Source organism: Drosophila takahashii, chromosome 2L (assembly GCF_030179915.1).
Source record: "Drosophila takahashii strain IR98-3 E-12201 chromosome 2L, DtakHiC1v2, whole genome shotgun sequence".
Taxonomy (NCBI): Eukaryota; Metazoa; Arthropoda; class Insecta; order Diptera; family Drosophilidae; genus Drosophila; species Drosophila takahashii.
In genome coordinates, this window is record NC_091678.1 from 22,444,298 (window position 1) to 22,463,072 (window position 18,775).

At 41.1% G+C, this 18,775-nt stretch overlaps 1 protein-coding gene across 9 annotated transcripts in view; it reads left to right on the forward strand.

The window, feature by feature from the left end:
* Nucleotides 1-14,549, forward strand: part of CadN (neural cadherin) — a 115,710-nt gene extending 101,161 nt beyond the window's left edge. For 5 of the 9 annotated variants that reach the window (XM_070211759.1, XM_070211760.1, XM_070211764.1 and 2 more), the window contains exons 16-22: nt 1,021-2,344; nt 3,791-6,092; nt 6,194-6,364; nt 7,581-7,822; nt 12,146-12,358; nt 12,521-12,691; nt 13,138-14,549. In XM_070211759.1, coding sequence (XP_070067860.1) covers nt 1,021-2,344; nt 3,791-6,092; nt 6,194-6,364; nt 7,581-7,822; nt 12,146-12,358; nt 12,521-12,691; nt 13,138-13,259 — 4,545 coding nt within the window. In that variant the 3' untranslated portion in view covers nt 13,260-14,549. Of the gene's footprint in view, nt 1-1,020; nt 2,345-3,790; nt 6,093-6,193; nt 6,365-7,580; nt 7,823-10,703; nt 10,943-12,145; nt 12,359-12,520; nt 12,692-13,137 lie in introns of all 9 variants that reach the window. The other 4 variants (XM_070211762.1, XM_070211766.1, XM_070211761.1 and 1 more) reach the window with 1 other exon arrangement.
* Nucleotides 14,550-18,775: the final 4,226 nt, after the last annotated feature.

An 18,775-nucleotide genomic window follows, 5' to 3' on the forward strand; every position in this document is an offset into this window, starting at 1 on the left:
AAATTAAAGCGATGACTACGCAGGGGTTATGTGTACATATTTTTCTTTTATTCCTCATTCAAAGGGTATTTCTGGGGAATTTAAGTTGGTGGCGAACTTTGTAAAAAATTTGAGGATTGTTCCGATTAAAGTGCGGGATTTTTAGTCAAATATCACAATTTGTAGAATTTTCTTTATAATCAATTCAGTTCATAATTTTAATGAAAATTTGTAATTTGTAAAAGTGTTACAACTATTTTATTAAAATTATCCATGACCAATAAAATATTAAATATTAATGTGTGACAGGTATAGATCTTAATGTCTGAAATCCGGCTTTTATGGGCTTCGCCATATTTTCCCAGAGTATCTATTGGTGTATTCCATCAACCAAATTATTTATATACACACTTCCTTTGTTGTTGTTGCCTCGTACAAATTTTTTTACGGCAAATCCAATGTCAGCGCCATGAAAAGCTCCTCTTGTTGTCGGTCTGCTGTGCCTGTCACATGTCGCCGAGGGTTAAGGAGGGCGGAGGAGGGTTAAGGGGTCGTGGGGCTGCGACTTGCTAACAAGGGTTTGGGGCATTTTCCAAGGGTTGCCAGCAGCCAACAGATACAAAGTACTGATTAAAATCGTTCTTTTTTTTTCCCTTGCGCATTTTTATTATTTGCATACGTGTGCGAGGCGGGTTGAGAATGTTGGGTGGGGGGTGGCGGAGTTTTGGGAGCCCAGCTGGGAGCAACACACATCACTCAGGCTGCTGTGAATGCATATCAAAGTCACAATCAACATCAGGGACAGGTACAGGTTTCAATTTTTTTTATTTTTGTGGCTTCCCCAGCATTGTATAAAGGGATAATTTCATGGGTTAAAGATGGTGCAACCCTTAACCCACAACATTGTTATGTGCTCCCTCCACCCGATGTTAATCGGTTTTGCGTTTATGACAGCTAAAATTACGCAATACCCCCTGTGCATATTAACCCATAACAGCGTTTTACACTTAAACCCATACTTTTATTTTGATGCCTTTATAGCCGCTGGATCGCGATCAACCGAACGGACGACCCCAGTGGCGCTTCACTGTATTCGCCCAGGACGAGGGTGGCGAGGGACTCGTGGGCTATGCGGATGTCCAGGTCAATCTGAAGGACATCAACGATAACGCCCCCATTTTCCCGCAGGGCGTTTACTTTGGCAACGTGACGGAGAACGGAACCGCCGGCATGGTTGTGATGACCATGACGGCCGTGGACTACGACGACCCCAACGAGGGCTCCAACGCCCGGCTGGTGTACTCCATCGAGAAGAACGTGATTGAGGAGGAGACGGGGTCGCCCATTTTTGAAATCGAACCCGACACGGGTGTGATAAAGACCGCCGTCTGTTGCCTGGATCGCGAGAGAACCCCGGATTATTCGATACAGGTCGTTGCGATGGATGGCGGGGGGTTAAAGGGGACGGGGACGGCCTCTATACGGGTTAAGGATATCAACGACATGCCGCCGCAGTTCACGAAGGACGAATGGTTTACGGAAGTGGACGAAACGGATGGCACGGCTCTGCCGGAAATGCCCATTTTAACCGTGACCGTGCACGACGAAGACGAAACGAACAAGTTCCAGTACAAAGTTATCGACAACAGTGGCTATGGGGCCGATAAATTCACCATGGTGCGGAATAACGATGGAACCGGCTCCCTGAAAATCGTACAGCCCCTGGACTACGAGGATCAGCTGCAGAGCAATGGCTTCCGTTTCCGCATTCAGGTGAACGACAAGGGCGAGGACAACGACAACGATAAATACCATGTGGCCTACTCGTGGGTGGTGGTCAAGCTGAGGGACATCAACGACAATAAGCCGCACTTCGATCGGGCCAATGTGGAGGTCTCCGTGTTCGAGGACACCAAGGTGGGCACTGAGCTCGAGAAGTTCAAGGCCACCGATCCGGATCAGGGCGGCAAGAGCAAGGTCTCCTATTCCATCGATCGTTCTTCGGATCGCCAGCGCCAGTTTGCCATCAACCAGAATGGTTCGGTCACCATTCAGCGCTCCCTGGATCGCGAAGTTGTGCCCCGTCATCAGGTCAAGATCCTGGCCATTGACGATGGCTCTCCACCGAAAACAGCCACGGCCACACTCACGGTTATCGTTCAGGATATCAACGACAATGCTCCCAAGTTCCTCAAGGACTACAGACCAGTGCTGCCTGAGCATGTGCCGCCGCGTAAGGTGGTCGAAATCCTGGCCACCGATGACGACGATCGCTCCAAGAGCAACGGCCCTCCATTCCAGTTCCGATTGGACCCCAGTGCCGACGATATAATCCGTGCTTCCTTCAAGGTCGAACAGGATCAAAGTGAGTACATATTTTTTAAAGGAACATTATATTTAAAACATACATTTTTTTTAAGAACTATTATTATTTTCAAATCGCAGCAATTTCTAGAATAATATCGCAGGCCTCTTGTTTCATTTTTATAGTTTCCGAAGCAATTCTGCCATGTTTAATGACCTATAAATATTTTTATCTAACTAAGAATACAAACAAAATCATTTTCCCCCCAGCCAAAGAATCTTCTACCCCTCGATTTAGCAATCTGGTTTCCAAACACCAGCCAATTACTTGTGAATTGCTGCACATACTCAACCCGAAGAGGTTATGGGGATCTGAAAATAGTTGCGAGCTGACCGAAACTTTGCCGGATGCAATGAAAAAGTTTGCCAAATATTTGGGTCAAAGCTTAAACAATGCACCAGCGTAACACTATTTGCCCTTTTTGTGTGTGCCTGTATTGAAATTTTCTTCCCGAGTATCGAGGGGACCGGAAAAGGGTTGTGGCCAGTGTCACAGAGCGCTAACAATGGCATAAAAATGCAATTACCTCGTAGAGGATGCCCGAAATGAATAGCCAGGAATCTTTGGCCATGCAACGGAAACCGTAAACCGCATCGCACATGAAAATTTAAATAGTATAAGCAAGGCAGCGCAGAAGACTCACCCACCTGGGCGAGAAATGAAATGGCAAATGCACAAGTTTTCAATTAAATTACCCCCGGCCATGTAGAGTGTGCCCGCAAAATCCAAACTCCATATGTATGCATCGCAGCTCCCTTGGAAAAGCCAAGAAAAAAAAAAGATGGGGAAAAAGTGCCCAAGCAGTCACAATTTGTGTGGGTGGCAATCCAATTTTGATGCCCCAGCTGGGAAATGGGAAAAGCTGCAAGTTCGGGGCTTTCGGGAGTCCGCACAACTACGATTCTGTGACTTTATGCAAACGTTCGTGGGGTTCGTGGGCGAACAGGAGGCTTTGCCAGACTCCTATTTGCATACAATTTGCCTAAAAACACACCATGGAGTGTCTTTAAAAATACATTTCAAATGTGCGTTCTCGCCCGGGCTCCTGGGGCTTCTCCCCTCCGGTCCAATAGTTTCCATTCCTCCGGACTTCCAGACTTAACACTTGTTGGCTCAAAGGCGTAATTACAACAAATGGGCCATTGCACAAGTTGCATCTGCAATCAGGTGGAAAACGTGCTGGCTAATAAAAGAGCTTACTTTTTGGGTTGGTTAGTTGTCAGAGCTTACGGCAAATGCCTTTGAAGTCCTGAACAGCAACTGGATTTGGGCTGGTCTCTTGGCAGTTACATTCCCGAGAATTGGTAGTTTATTCACCTGTAGGCAGATGTCGGCCTTGCTTGGGAATCTCTTGAGTAGTGGATAAAATAGTTAAGGATTAAATTAATGAATTTCTAGGGATTTATTTAGATTTCTTTTCATTATTTTGTATTTTCCATTTTACAGAGGGTGCCAATGGTGATGGCATGGCCGTGATTTCCTCTCTACGATCCTTCGATCGTGAACAGCAAAAGGAGTACATGATCCCCATCGTGATCAAGGACCATGGCTCACCAGCAATGACGGGAACCAGTACTCTGACTGTCATAATTGGCGATGTGAATGACAACAAAATGCAGCCCGGCTCCAAGGAGATCTTCGTATACAACTACCAAGGACAATCGCCAGACACTCCGATCGGTCGGGTCTATGTCTACGACCTGGACGACTGGGATCTGCCCGACAAGAAGTTCTACTGGGAGGCCATGGAGCATCCGCGCTTCAAGTTGGACGAGGACTCCGGCATGGTCACCATGAGGGCAGGAACCCGCGAAGGACGCTATCATCTCAGGTTCAAGGTCTACGACCGCAAGCACACGCAAACCGACATACCAGCCAATGTCACGGTTACGGTCAGGGAAATTCCCCATGAAGCCGTCATCAACTCGGGATCCGTTCGCCTGTCTGGTATTTCGGATGAGGACTTTATTCGCGTGTGGAACTACAGAACCCAGAGCATGAGTCGCTCCAAGATGGATCGTTTCCGGGACAAGCTGGCGGATTTACTGAATACCGAACGGGAGAATGTGGATATATTTAGTGTGCAGCTGAAGAGGAAGCATCCGGCTCTAACCGATGTTAGATTCTCGGCCCACGGATCGCCGTACTACAAGCCGGTTAGGCTAAATGGCATTGTCCTCATGCACCGCGAGGAGATCGAAAAGGACGTGGGCATCAATATCACGATGGTGGGCATCGACGAGTGCCTGTATGAGAATCAGATGTGTGAGGGTAGCTGCACGAATGCGCTGGAAATCAGTCCCCTGCCCTATATGGTGAATGCCAACAAGACTGCCCTGGTCGGCGTGCGAGTGGACACCATTGCCGACTGTACTTGCGGAGCTCGCAACTTCACCAAGCCCGAATCCTGCCGCACGACTCCCTGCCACAATGGAGGCCGATGTGTGGACACCAGATTCGGACCGCATTGCTCGTGTCCCGTGGGCTATGCCGGTCCCAGGTGTCAGCAGACCACTCGCAGCTTCCGTGGAAACGGCTGGGCCTGGTATCCTCCGCTGGAGATGTGCGACGAGTCGCATTTGAGCCTGGAGTTTATCACTCGAAAGCCCGATGGCCTGATCATCTACAATGGACCGATTGTTCCGCCCGAACGGGATGAGACGCTGATATCCGACTTCATTGCCCTGGAACTGGAGCGAGGCTATCCCAGACTCCTCATCGACTTCGGTTCGGGCACTTTGGAACTGAGGGTGAAGACCAAAAAGACTCTGGATGACGGCGAGTGGCACAGGATCGATCTGTTTTGGGACACCGAGAGCATTCGCATGGTGGTGGACTTCTGCAAGTCGGCGGAAATAGCCGAAATGGAGGACGGCACTCCGCCGGAGTTCGATGACATGACCTGCCAGGCGAGGGGTCAAATCCCGCCGTTCAATGAGTATCTCAATGTGAATGCTCCCCTGCAAGTGGGCGGCTTGTACCGGGAACAGTTCGACCAGAGCCTCTACAACTGGCACTACATGCCCACGGCCAAGGGTTTCGATGGCTGCATTAGAAATCTGGTGCATAACTCCAAGCTCTACGATCTGGCTCATCCGGGACTGTCGAGGAACAGTGTGGCGGGCTGTCCGCAAACCGAGGAGGTTTGCGCCCAAACGGAGACCACAGCCCGTTGCTGGGAGCATGGCAATTGTGTGGGATCCTTGTCCGAAGCTCGCTGCCATTGCCGGCCGGGTTGGACTGGTCCTGCCTGCAATATTCCCACCATACCCACCACCTTCAAGGCCCAGAGTTATGTGAAGTACGCTCTGAGCTTCGAACCCGATCGGTTCAGCACTCAGGTGCAGCTGAGGTTCCGCACGAGGGAGGAGTACGGAGAACTGTTCCGTGTTAGCGATCAGCACAATCGGGAGTATGGAATCCTGGAGATCAAGGATGGTCATCTGCACTTCCGCTACAATCTGAACTCGCTTCGTACCGAGGAAAAGGATCTCTGGCTGAACGCCATAGTGGTCAACGATGGCCAGTGGCACGTGGTGAAGGTCAATCGGTATGGCTCCGCTGCTACCCTGGAATTGGATGGCGGTGAGGGTCGTCGCTACAACGAAACCTTTGAGTTCGTGGGACATCAGTGGTTGCTGGTGGACAAACAGGAGGGTGTCTATGCAGGCGGAAAGGCTGAGTACACTGGCGTTAGAACCTTTGAGGTGTACGCAGATTACCAGAAGAGCTGTCTCGACGATATACGGTGAGTGTTCTAATTTAGTATACCTTGTTATATTGGTTTTAAAAATTTAACTATTGCTAATTATTAATTTAAATATATATTTTTTGTTTTTCCATCTACAGTCTTGAAGGCAAACATCTTCCTCTGCCGCCGGCCATGAACGGCACCCAATGGGGTCAGGCCACAATGGCCAGGAATCTGGAGAAGGGCTGTCCCTCCAATAAACCCTGCTCGAATGTGATCTGCCCCGATCCCTTTGAGTGCGTGGATCTGTGGAATGTCTACGAGTGCACGTAAGTTTCTCCATCGCCTATTCATTTTATTCACATTAAGGAAATCACCCATTGCTTTTCGTTTCTCATCAATCAAAAAGAAAAATTAAAACCATTTAAATAAATTGACTACTCGGACTGTACATTCACAAACATACCATGAAAAGCAGGGTAAAACCTCAAATTACGCAAAAGCCGAAAATGGCGATAGGAAACACCCCAGAAAATTCACAAACCAATACCTTTTAAAAGGAAACAAAAGGAAAACAAATCGGCAGCTTTCGATAAGCAAGCGCAAAGCTAACATTTGATAGGCTTAATCAATTAAAGGCAGGCACAGAAAAAAATAGTACAAATAACAAGGGTATAAAAACGGAATACAGAGTACAGAGCAGGAGGAGCAGCTTATTGGACCTGTCCGTCAAAGGACCTTGTGCCGGAGATTCAGTTCAACACGACCACACTCGTCGTTCTCCACACATGGCGCAAAAGTCAGTTAGTGATTGGCACTAAACGTTGCGTGACAAATCAATCGGCTTAGGCTTACGTTTCCGATTTCGCTTTGACTTCGGGTTAAAGTCGATTCGAGATTGGAGATTCCAGATGCGGGAGAAAAAACATTTGTCCGGCTTGTAGTGGTCTTTGTACATATTCACGCTTTTGTTTCATTACACAGAGCAGCGGTAACAAGCTTAGCACAGGTACTACTACGTCGCTTATCTTTGTTTCACACACACCAACTACACTTTACACTTTGTTAACTTTACGCTTTTGGTCAGTGGAAAATCAATCACCTAAGTAGCGGAAGACTTAAATTGAGATAAATATTCCCTTGGAAAGTGTTTCAGAAATTACTAGGGGTTTGAAATTACTCTTTAAGGTGACTAAAAGTATGCTGTGAAAACAATCGTCATCATATATTGTTGCATACTTTCAGACACTTGTGTGTAAATATTTCAAATAGTTGAGTTTTTCGTAATTAATTCAAGTTTCTCTTATTAAAAAATCGAAATACATGAGAAAATATATTACCGTATACCCGATTGCCCATTAAACTCCCCGCATAATTATCTGACTTAACTTGGACCTGTCTTAAATATGTTAACTTATCCATCACACAATTGGAACATCCATTCGATATTTACATTTTCGGTTGCCCAGTTTTTATTGCCACTTATCCCATGAACCCAACTAGTTAATGTTAAACTAATGTTAATTAAAATACGAAATGAAATAGTTGCGGCGAAGGACGCATTATGTCGCCCGATTCCAAGGGCTGTATGGATCGCAACGAGTGCCTCGACATGCCCTGTATGAACGGCGCGACTTGCATTAATCTCGAGCCCCGACTTCGATATCGTTGCATATGTCCCGATGGTTTCTGGGGCGAGAATTGCGAACTGGTGCAGGAGGGTCAGACCTTAAAACTCAGCATGGGCGCCCTAGCGGCGATTTTGGTCTGCCTTTTGATCATACTGAGTGAGCATCCAACCAAAGAGTCGCCCCCAAAAATGATTAAATATTCGAAATATGCAACAACAACCACCTTTAGTATAATCAAGCAATTAGTGCTTTAGCGAATGCTTAGCGTTTTAGTGTCTATGTTGTTACGTTATTCAAACCTAATTAGCTGGTCGCAATCATCCAATAAAATTCATGCAAATACCATTTCATTTCACCATCAATTCGACATTTTCAAAGGCTTTATGCACTTTGCTTTTATTTTATCATCTCTCTCTCTATCATTTATAAATCCAATCATTCGGCATCAAAATCACGGCTCACCGAATCTACCTTTAATGAAAATTTATATATTTGGCACATGGCTTTCAATATGCCCGGTGACATTTAACCCATTCAAAAAGGCATTTCCATATTCATCAAACTATGATTTCATCTCCATACCGTTTTGAATGTTTGTTTTTGGCACATTTTTCGTTCAGCCTTCCACTCGATGTCTAGTATTATTCAAACTGTTTGTGTGTGTAAATAATTTATGTAACTAAATGAAGGTATGTACCCCATGCGTAGTGGAATATTTAAGTTGACTTCTGGCCGGGTATTTAAATCAGAACCCCACTATCCATTTAGTTTTTTGAGCTACACTTTTGCCAACTCTCCGCCCCATCACCCATTTCAAAATGCACTCAGGCGAGAGAAAGAACAAGACCTGAAATGCCCTTCAGGTAAGTTAACAAATGTGCAGTCAAAGATACAAGTTGCCCATGAGGAGACAAGGGCAAGCCACCCTAAACCGAGCAAGAGCAATTGCAGTTGTTAGCTTTGGCATTTCGAGAAATCACGATGCACTAAATCCGCCCACCTTACTATATATATTAGGAAATAAAAAGGAGCAGAAGAGTACAGACGATGGAGGACAGGAAGATCAGACAGCTCAAAGGAGCAGGTTGGAAAAGTGGCACTAAGAAGCTGCCAGTCCCATTTCGGGCAATGCCTCGCGAGGATTTAGTACGTTTGCATTTACTTTTTTCATCTCCATTTCTTTTTCGTTAAATGCCGGGTATGTGTGTAAACAGCCAGAAAAATGCCAGTTTCAGGCTCAGAGCTCAGCTCCATCTATATGCCACCGTTGGTTAGCGTTTAAAAGTAAATACGGTTCGTGGAGCGTACAGAAATTGTTTCGGGCCCGAGTCAGCTTCAACTAGAACTTAATGACGTAAAATATGGCAAACTTTATAGACGAACAATTTCGCAAAAATTATCAAGTACCTTACTCACTTCTGATGGGTTTAAACTATGCACTTGGGAGCAATCGAAGGCAAGGAAAAGCAGCCAAAAATGAAAGAAAAACTTTTCAACTGGCGCTGATTTAGTGTGAAAGTTTCTGGCTGCCTTTGAGGTGTTTACTCTATTCTCGTCCGTTTCCAGTTGCTTGCTCCTTTTTTCTGCTTCCCCGTTGTGCAGGACACGATGGTCAAGTCATGGCATTTGCCAATAATCGTCAATATATCAAAAGTGTCTCGAGTCTGCATTTGAAAAGTATTCAATTGTATTTGCTAAAAAAAAAGTTGCTCGAAAGCCATGAATTTTTTAAGAGCTGAGAGAGAAAAGAGAAGGCAGCTGAAATGTAGAGACATTTTTTTTGGAAATAATACAAGCTTCATTGAGAGGTTGTCTTCTGGGAGTTTCTCAGACGGTTGAAGAAAAAGAAGTTTTTATTTGAAACTAAAATATATTTAAACAATTCTTGAAAATATATCCTTTAACCCAAGAATGTTCTTCCAGAATATTTCAACTGTAATCTGTATTCATTTTACAATTTTACAAGCCCTATTTGTCATCATCTTGGGCAATTTATCTAGCCAGATAACTAAGTTTATTTTTCAAAAAAAAAGATCCCATGCATCTCAATTACTCAGATCTTGAGTCAAATAAATCTCTCATGGCCATTTCACACCTCAATTCGCAAAGTCAACTGACATTGCAAAGTTTTCATCCCTCTGGTTCTCAAAAAACGAGTGTGAGTGCGTTGCCGAAAACTAATCAAAACAAACTTAAGAGCGAACGCAAAAAATAGTAACGAAAAGTGAGACAAAATAAAATGAAATCCAACTTAGCCCAAGAATGCAGCTAGTGGAAAAACTTTATTCAATTCCAAGCAGGGAAACAAAAACTGTTACATAATAATCATAAAGGCAAACAAAGATTGTAAAAACAGCACTTAAAATGCGTGTTAGGGTGGCCAAGTCGATGCGCAATGCAAATGCAAAAAGTTTGTCACTCGACCGAAAACGAAACTAAAAACTCACAAAGCGTAAAATAATAACTACAACAAAAAAATAGGAAAAAATGGTAAAGTTGCAACGAACGTTTAAAAAGACTTTCTGACGGTTTTTCACACTCCAAGAGGATGAGAGCGAAAGAGAGCAAAGGAAAATATTCCATTCTCATAACTATTCAAACGAACCCAGAGAAGCTACCAAACACTGCGGGAAAATTTAGACCTACAATCAGGAATAATTTTCATAAAAAATAAATAAAATACAATTTTTTTATTACAACAATTTATACAATATTAATATCACAATTTTAAAACCCCTAATCTTTAAAACCATATTAGTAAGTCATTTTAAAAAAACCTATTTTTCCGAGCTTCCGGTAAATACTTTTGAAGTTTATTCCTGATTTTAGAACATCACTTTTTCCCAGTGTAACAATATGCAGAAACTTTTCCCAAGACACATCCACACACACCACACTCCTGCATGATGGAAACAAATTTTAAATAATTTCTTTTATTTTTTCAACACTCCACACACACACCACCCATACATACCACATCCACTCGAACAATCAACCAACCACTCGTATACGTAACTTTTCGGGGTCCGTCCTTCAGCTGTCCGGCGGGCTACAAAAGCTCCGGCAGCACCTGTGTTAACGACAACGAGTGCCTACTGTTCCCGTGCCGCAACGGGGGTCGCTGTCGCGATCATCATCCTCCGAAGAAGTACGAGTGCCACTGCCCCATGGGCTTCACTGGCATGCACTGCGAACTGGAGTTATTGGCCTCCGGCGTATTGACGCCGTCCCGAGATTTTATTGTCGCCCTGGCGCTCTGCCTGGGCACTCTGATGCGTAAGTATATACCGCAGACCCACTGAAGAGGTGTGGCATCAAACGGTGGCTGAGTTTACTTAAGGTTTGACTATCCTAAAAATTGGGCAAACTTAATATATACTGAAAAGAGAACCTAATTCTTACGCATGCTTTTGATTTTAATTTTATATCAAGTATTAAGTAATTCATTTCTCATTTAGTTTAAGCTTATCCAGTACATTTCGGAATTCTTTAATTTCCCCTTGATTTCCTTATGCCAATTAAAAGTTTAATCAAACGTGTACATGTCCCTTAAATATTGATGGCATCGCGCGAAAGCCATAAAATTAATTAAGTCTTACAATCGTCCATCTGCAATGACCGGAAACGACAGATCCCGGCAAGCAAACATGTCAAAAGTCATTTCCGCAAATTACACAACGCAACAAAAGTCCTTACATAAATTAAAGTTTATTGAATGGTCAGCGGAAAATTTTTGCATATCAATCTGGGCGTTGCCGCTATAAATCCAAGTACAAATTAAACATTGTTGGTAGGGAATATAAATTTTTGTATTGCGAACGCGTATTTGACTAACACAATAATTGCAATTATTTGCTGGCCAGCTGGCATGAGGCATACAAAAAAAAGAGGAAAAAGATAAACTTTGCCCAGACGAAGAAGCCGCAGCAAATTACTTAACGTCAACTTCAAGTTGTGGTGGCAATTTCCACGACTCGGAATGGCCAAAAACTTTTTGTTTTCCCAAGGTTTTCCCGTGCAACAGATGCTGTCTGCGTTTCGCAATATGCTGAAAAACGCGCTGGCAAAATTAGAAATGCTACAGAGAGACAGCAGCGGATTCAAGTCGTCTGCTGCTTGATTTGCTGTTATTTTCTGTTGACCAGAAAACTGGGACAATGTTTGCAATATTTGTGTAGGTTTCCTTTTATTTCTGCCATTTTCATTTTCCCTCTTCTTTTTTATTTTCCGTATTTTTGCCGTACTCCGTTTTGCGTGTACAATTTAATTAAGATTTTTTCTGCAAGCTGATAGCGAGCAGATATTTTCGGATTCGCTCTCTCGCTGGCAAAAGAAGTGCAACTAAAATTGTTCTGCATGTTAAATTAAGCGTAGTATGATGCACTTTGTAAACCCAAGAAGTTGTTGTTGCATACCGAAGGTGGGCCATTTTTGAGGGGAAATTGCATTTTAATATTGTTGGCTTTAAACTATTCGCAGTACTCGTCCTGGTGTTCGTCGTATACAATCGTCGCCGTGAGGCGCATATCAAATATCCGGGTCCCGATGATGATGTGCGCGAGAATATAATCAACTACGACGATGAGGGAGGCGGCGAGGATGACATGACCGCCTTTGATATCACACCCCTGCAAATACCAATTGGAGGGCCAATGCCACCTGAGCTGGCGCCCATGAAAATGCCAATTATGTGTAAGTATTCCAAGGAATTTTCTTTGTACAGATGCAAGGCACTCAAGTTGAAAGGGCATATAAATAAAATAATTGCCTTCTTTCATTCAAAAATTAAAATGTTTAAATTATGGTTTTACCTATAAGATATATCATATATATATATTTAATACATATTTTTAGATCCCGTTATGACCTTAATGCCTGGTCAGGAGCCCAATGTGGGCATGTTCATTGAGGAGCATAAAAAGCGCGCCGATGGTGATCCCAATGCGCCGCCTTTCGATGACTTGAGGAATTATGCGTACGAGGGTGGCGGCAGCACAGCTGGATCGCTCAGCTCGTTGGCTTCAGGTAGGCCTCAAAAATAGATGTACTAATTTAAGAATAGTTCTTGCACCCAATATACAGCCGTTTAGTCACGAAACTTGAACCAAAAGCCTGAGATGCCCCAAAATGTAGGCTAAAAATAACTAGAAAAGCATTCATAGTGTGCAATTGAAATCGAAAACTAAAGCACTCGATTCGTTGTTGACTTATCATCTTTTCTGACATTTCCAGGTCAACGTGTCTCAGATTCAGCTGAATATTGGGTGTAAATTTAGCAGAAAATATAAAACCGTAAATGGTATTTTTGTCTCTTACTTTGCATTCGACAACACTGATGTAAAACATCGACTAACAAGAAGTCTTTTTAGAATTTTAGAATTAACAGAACAGATATATTTGTATTATTATTGAAAATGGAATATTGAAATTAATAATGGATTTTCGTTTGTGTATTTCCTTATTTATTGCAGGAACTGATGACGAGCAGCAGGAGTATGACTACCTCGGGGCCTGGGGGCCACGCTTCGACAAGCTGGCCAACATGTACGGACCCGAGGCGCCCAATCCCCACAATACCGAACTAGAATTGTAAGCTGCATGAGAAAGCAAGGAGAGTCGAAGAATCGAGTGGGGAGAAGGGAGAGACCGAATCCAAATCCGATGCGGATACCTAGATGAACAAACTAAAACTGTTAGTAGATACAAAGTTGCATTTAAAACGAAATGAAAACCCCACTCACGAGGGAAACTCACACACAAAGAAAGCGCAACCAAAGAAGCATCTCAATGCTGAAGTTGGCAAAACTCTCTACGTAAATGGAAACTAAGAACTAGAAAACTAAACACGGGGAAGGGAAATGAATATGGAAGTGAATGAAAAATCAAACACATATTATATGACACTTAAAATGACATTTGTAAAAATATTTCATCAGCATTTAAATTTAAACAATTACGATAATGAGATTAAGTTATTAGGACAACCCGAACCGAAAATTACGGTTGCACTTTTTCCAGCATTTTTTGCGGGGCAAGGTAAGAACGAATTAAAAAAAAACGAGGAAATGAGAATTGTAAGGTGTAGAAGAGAGCATACCAAAGTTTAGTTTAGGAGCGCTTATGAATTTATAACTTTAATTCTCGAACAGATTTGTTGTGCATACTATTTTAAGTTGTAATTATTATTTTAAGCATTTTCTGTTTATAAGTTTGTGACGTTCGTGAGAGTCATTTAGCGGTTAAGCCAGAACAAATTCTCAAAGCCTTTAATTTATCGATAGTTTAAGTTAAACATTTTTATTTTGCATTACTTTTTAAGGATTACAATTAAACAGAATTAAAACTTATATAAAGGAATACCCAAAGACTGTTTTCGTTCCATCATAACAAGTATATACATACATTAAAACACGAAACATATATATATTATCATATAAACCTTACGAAAAATTTTAACTGCAAATCGAAGGGCGTTTCGCAAGATGTCGCATTGTGTATCATTCAATATAAAGAAAAACCAAATCGGGAAAATCCTGGACAGAAAGTTCAGAAAGAAAGTACTCCTAAAAATTATTCTAAAAGCAAAAACAATTCTGCTAAAATCTCCATACAAAGTGTATCTAGCCGAAAAAATGCTGGCAAAGTAAAGTAAAATAAAGAGTAAAAGTAAAGAAAAAGAAAAAATTACCTTTAGATGAACTTAGCGCAATTGATATAATTAAATTGAATACTTAAAAAGAAAGAAAATGATATATATTAATGATGAAAGCATGGAAAAGTATTTTACATTGTATATATTATTAGTTTTAGCACGTATACAAAAAAACACACACAGACACAACAACAATATTAAACCAAAATAAATTGGTAGCAAAACCTAAAATCTTATTAAGTCATTTCAACTAGAGTGGAAAAACGCATTCAAATTAAAAAAATAAAAACTTTCATATAAATAAAAACTTTCAAAAAATAAACACCCAAAACCAACTGCATTTAAAAACAAACTTTTTCCACACGACAAAGCAAACGTTTCTGCAGATTCATTTTATTTTCCCAATTTGTTCAACGAAGCTTTTATCGATAGATATCAGACGAACATTTTGATTCATTTTTATTTCTTATTGCATAGACCCACACGTAATAAAAGTTGAATTTGTAAGTTGAATTCACGTTTTCGTTTTCATTTCAAACTGTCAGCCAGAAAAGCAAAATCAGATCAACAGTTTACCGATTACAGATTGTAGAGAACCGTAAGTACATGCATATTATAAAAATATATATATGAAATCTATCTAAATCATAGAGTTTTCCAGGCTCCACGGCCACAAAAATGATCCTATTGAAATTTTAATTTTCAGTTCCTTAGTTTTGCATAATTTTCCTTTAGGCAGATACAATACAGCCCCACAGCCACTTAGAATTTTCGGTATTCGAGATATTCCTATTACCACAAGAGAAAAGTTATTGAACAGTACTTAAGAAACACTTACCATATACATACATATAACAAAAGGAAATGGAGAAAAATCTAACAAAACTGCAACAAAAGTTGACTATTGAAAAGTGCAAAGATTTTAACGTAATTGTTAAACCATACAGCGAAATAAATAATAATAAACTTCTCTGCTGTACTTGTTTGAGAAAATTCATAGAAATTTTAAAGCACATTAATTGTTAAATCGAACCTTGACTCGAAGTAGCCATTTACGAATAACCGAAGCCATTTTGCATGATTTGCCTGCGTAGCTACAGTGCGGTACTGTACAGCAAGTCCGCAAATCGAGAGACACACAGAACACTGCCAAAATTATGGTTTAGTTTCGCAAAGACTAGTAAGGTTAATTCAACGAACCGTTCATTTTTGGCTTTCGCTCTTCTTTCACGCACTAAACTTATCATTTGGCCTTCTTCGTGACGCATCTGACTTTGAATAAATTTTGCATTTATATATGTATAGGTCGAACAGCCAACGGAAACGAAAAAAATATAAAAAAGGAACACCCAAACAAGACACCCGCAAAACACACTTTCAACAAGGCAAACATTTTAAATTGAAAGACAGTCAGATAAACAGCAAACAAAAGAACCGAAGCGATATTTTATATTTATGATAACAGCTGAAAAACACACTGAATAAAAACCCAATTAGTAGAATGGCAAGTGGATTACATACTCATTTACAAGCATTTGTTATATATTTTGTAATGTAAGTTAGAGGCATATACTATTTATTGAATAATGCACGGACACATACATATATAATGCGAAATACATTTACACCAAAAGGACACAACCACACACATACTGACAGACTGACAGAAAGACAGAACCATACATGCGATGCAAGAATCATACTATTTGATAACTATGTATTTATAATGTATGCATTTTTTACCAACCCAAAAAAATGAAGCGGCAGAAAAAACCAAATCTCCTCTATAAAAACGTAAAACCCATTATGTCTAATAAAATGGAAAACAGATACACACACACTAACACGAACATAAATGCGAAGCCGAAAAACAAAAAAACGATTTGAATGCAGTTTTAGATAAATTTGCATATAAGTACATTATTATGTAAAATCACTTTAATATACAGCAAACAGAAAAAGAGAAAACGGAAACTAGTATTAAAAAATGAAATTATGAATAAATTACCAGTAATAATGATAAAACAAAGGCAAGGCAAACTGCTGGAAAAACTAACAAATCAATTGTGTCAGTATCGAAAACGATAAAAATGCTAATTGAGTAAGCGACAGAGGAAAGGCGTGAAAAACTTGTAAGCTAATCGCGCCACTTGAGGGGGATTTAGTTAAGGAAACCTATACACGAACATACACACAAACACATTGACATATACACACATTTACTCATAGACAACAACAACTGCAATTATATTAAACGAGAAATTATTATAAAAGCAAGAAAACACACAAAAAGAAAAGTGGAAAGCAAACAAAAAGAAAGAATAAAAAATAAATAAAGAATCTGTAACGTTATATGGAAAACAAAAATGGAAAAACCGTATTTTTATTGAAGTGAAATGGAGGGAGTCTTTAACAACACAAAGTTATCTTTTTAAATTATTTTACCTAATGCGAAATTTACAGTTTTTAGATTGGAAATACTTTTTAAATTTTTCTTGAGTTGAGATATTGAGTTTGAGATTTGGAATATTCTTTACATTTTCATTGACTTAAAGCGTTTAGTAAGCTTCTGATCGATATATTCAATTCTCATACATGCACTGTAAATGTTTGTACCTCCCAGACAGTAATCCGTTGTTATCTTGGTATTACAATGGCCATTCCACTTGCAGGTAGTTCTCGAGCACATTGCTATTTGTTTATTTGTATATTACATATTGCATTGCATCAAATGAAACCAATATTATGCCAATGTCAATGTTGAGTCAGACAAGCTCGAAGCCGCGGGCGGAAACTCCCAGAATCCTATTATATCCCTATTGGGCCGGGTGTGTGGCCTTTGTCTGCAGTCACACTATCGCTATCAGCAAATATAAGCAGCAGTAACTATAAACATACAAAGCACACAACACAGGGAAACACTATTGCCCCGAGAAAAGAACGTATACATTCGTTCACAGGTTTTACAAAGAAATGCAGAAGATTTGTAAACGGATTTGGCTTTCGCTTTTGGCCCCGACTACAATTTCCTTTTTTTTCTAGTCAAAAGATGGGAATGAAATCTTCGCTTTGCCACAAAGGCAAATATGTATAGTGGGGTGAAAGACGGCAGGCAGTTGGAGTTTTTCCCTTACATTTTCCAGTGAGGCATCAAATTTCCAATATTATTGCTCCCTGTTGAACATTTGTCTTGCCCTTTTCGCCGGCTCTTGGCACGTTCCAACAATTGTTTAAGGCGCCAAAACAAATTGCGCATACGCCAAGTGGTGCGGGCTGAGCAAAATATATACGTATATGCAAACATTCACTTCAAGCGCAATTTATAAGCCACAATTTGTGCGGACTATTTTTAGCTAAACAATTTGTTTAGCCGTCTCTGTGCAGCTGTCGATTTATTGGCCAACCCTTGCTTTCTCCCATTTCGCCTTCACTCTCCCCGTCCGATTTCATTGTCAAGCTTTCGCTTTTGTTTGTTTTCACATCCCACCCCACTGGTATTTATTGGCTTTGTTTTTGGACTGCGAAATTTATGAATTTGGCGCTGACAAGAGCCGCTCGTTTATCTCATCTAATAAGTTTCGCTTGTTGCTCAACTTGCCTTTTCGTTTCGGATTTTTTACTTTCTTACGCCAGGGCTTGTTGCTCTTGCTCATTTGCAGTAAAAATTCTAGTTATGACCTTTGTGTACAACACTGGGGGAAAAAACACAGTGATAGCGGAAGGTCAAAACTTAAAAATACAGCTTGTCGTTCGTAAACTTGTTTTGTTGTTGCTGGAAAATTATTTAATGTATTTATATCACTCACAAAATCACTCACAAAAATTAAACTCATCTTCACATATTTCATACACATTTTTCTGTGGACTTTGTATTGATTTTGAAGTGGGCCAGCAGTTTGATTAGCCGGCTGATGTTTCGATTTCAGCTTCCGCTTTTGGGCTTCGAATCCCGATTCGTGTGTGGGTATTCTTTTACGGCCGGCTGTTAAAGGCTAACATTTCTCGATTTTGGCTGCCGACTAAAGCGAACCAGCAGAACCAGCCAATATGCATTTTTTAGTTAAGTGCTGCAGTTTATGAAATTGCTCCGGGCCAACTTTGAATGGAATTTTATAAGCGAAGGATGGACGGGTTTTAAAGTGGAAAAATCGAGAGACACGTGAAACAAATTTGCGGATGTTTGGCCACTGATTTAATCTCACTCAATTGCGAATGATACTTATCGCATTTGCGCTTCAAAGCGGAATACGAAATCAAGGCATTTTCAAATGCGATTTTGCGCCCGAAAGCATGCAGTAAATATGCGCACTAGATAAGCACATGTCATCCACATATGTGCGACCGGGGCCCAGATTCCGGCTTTGTTTTCTGCCGCCCACATATTTCAATATTTTGCCAACATGTCACATAGATGACATTCATTTCCTACAGTCAACACGCACAATTTGTCGCTCGCA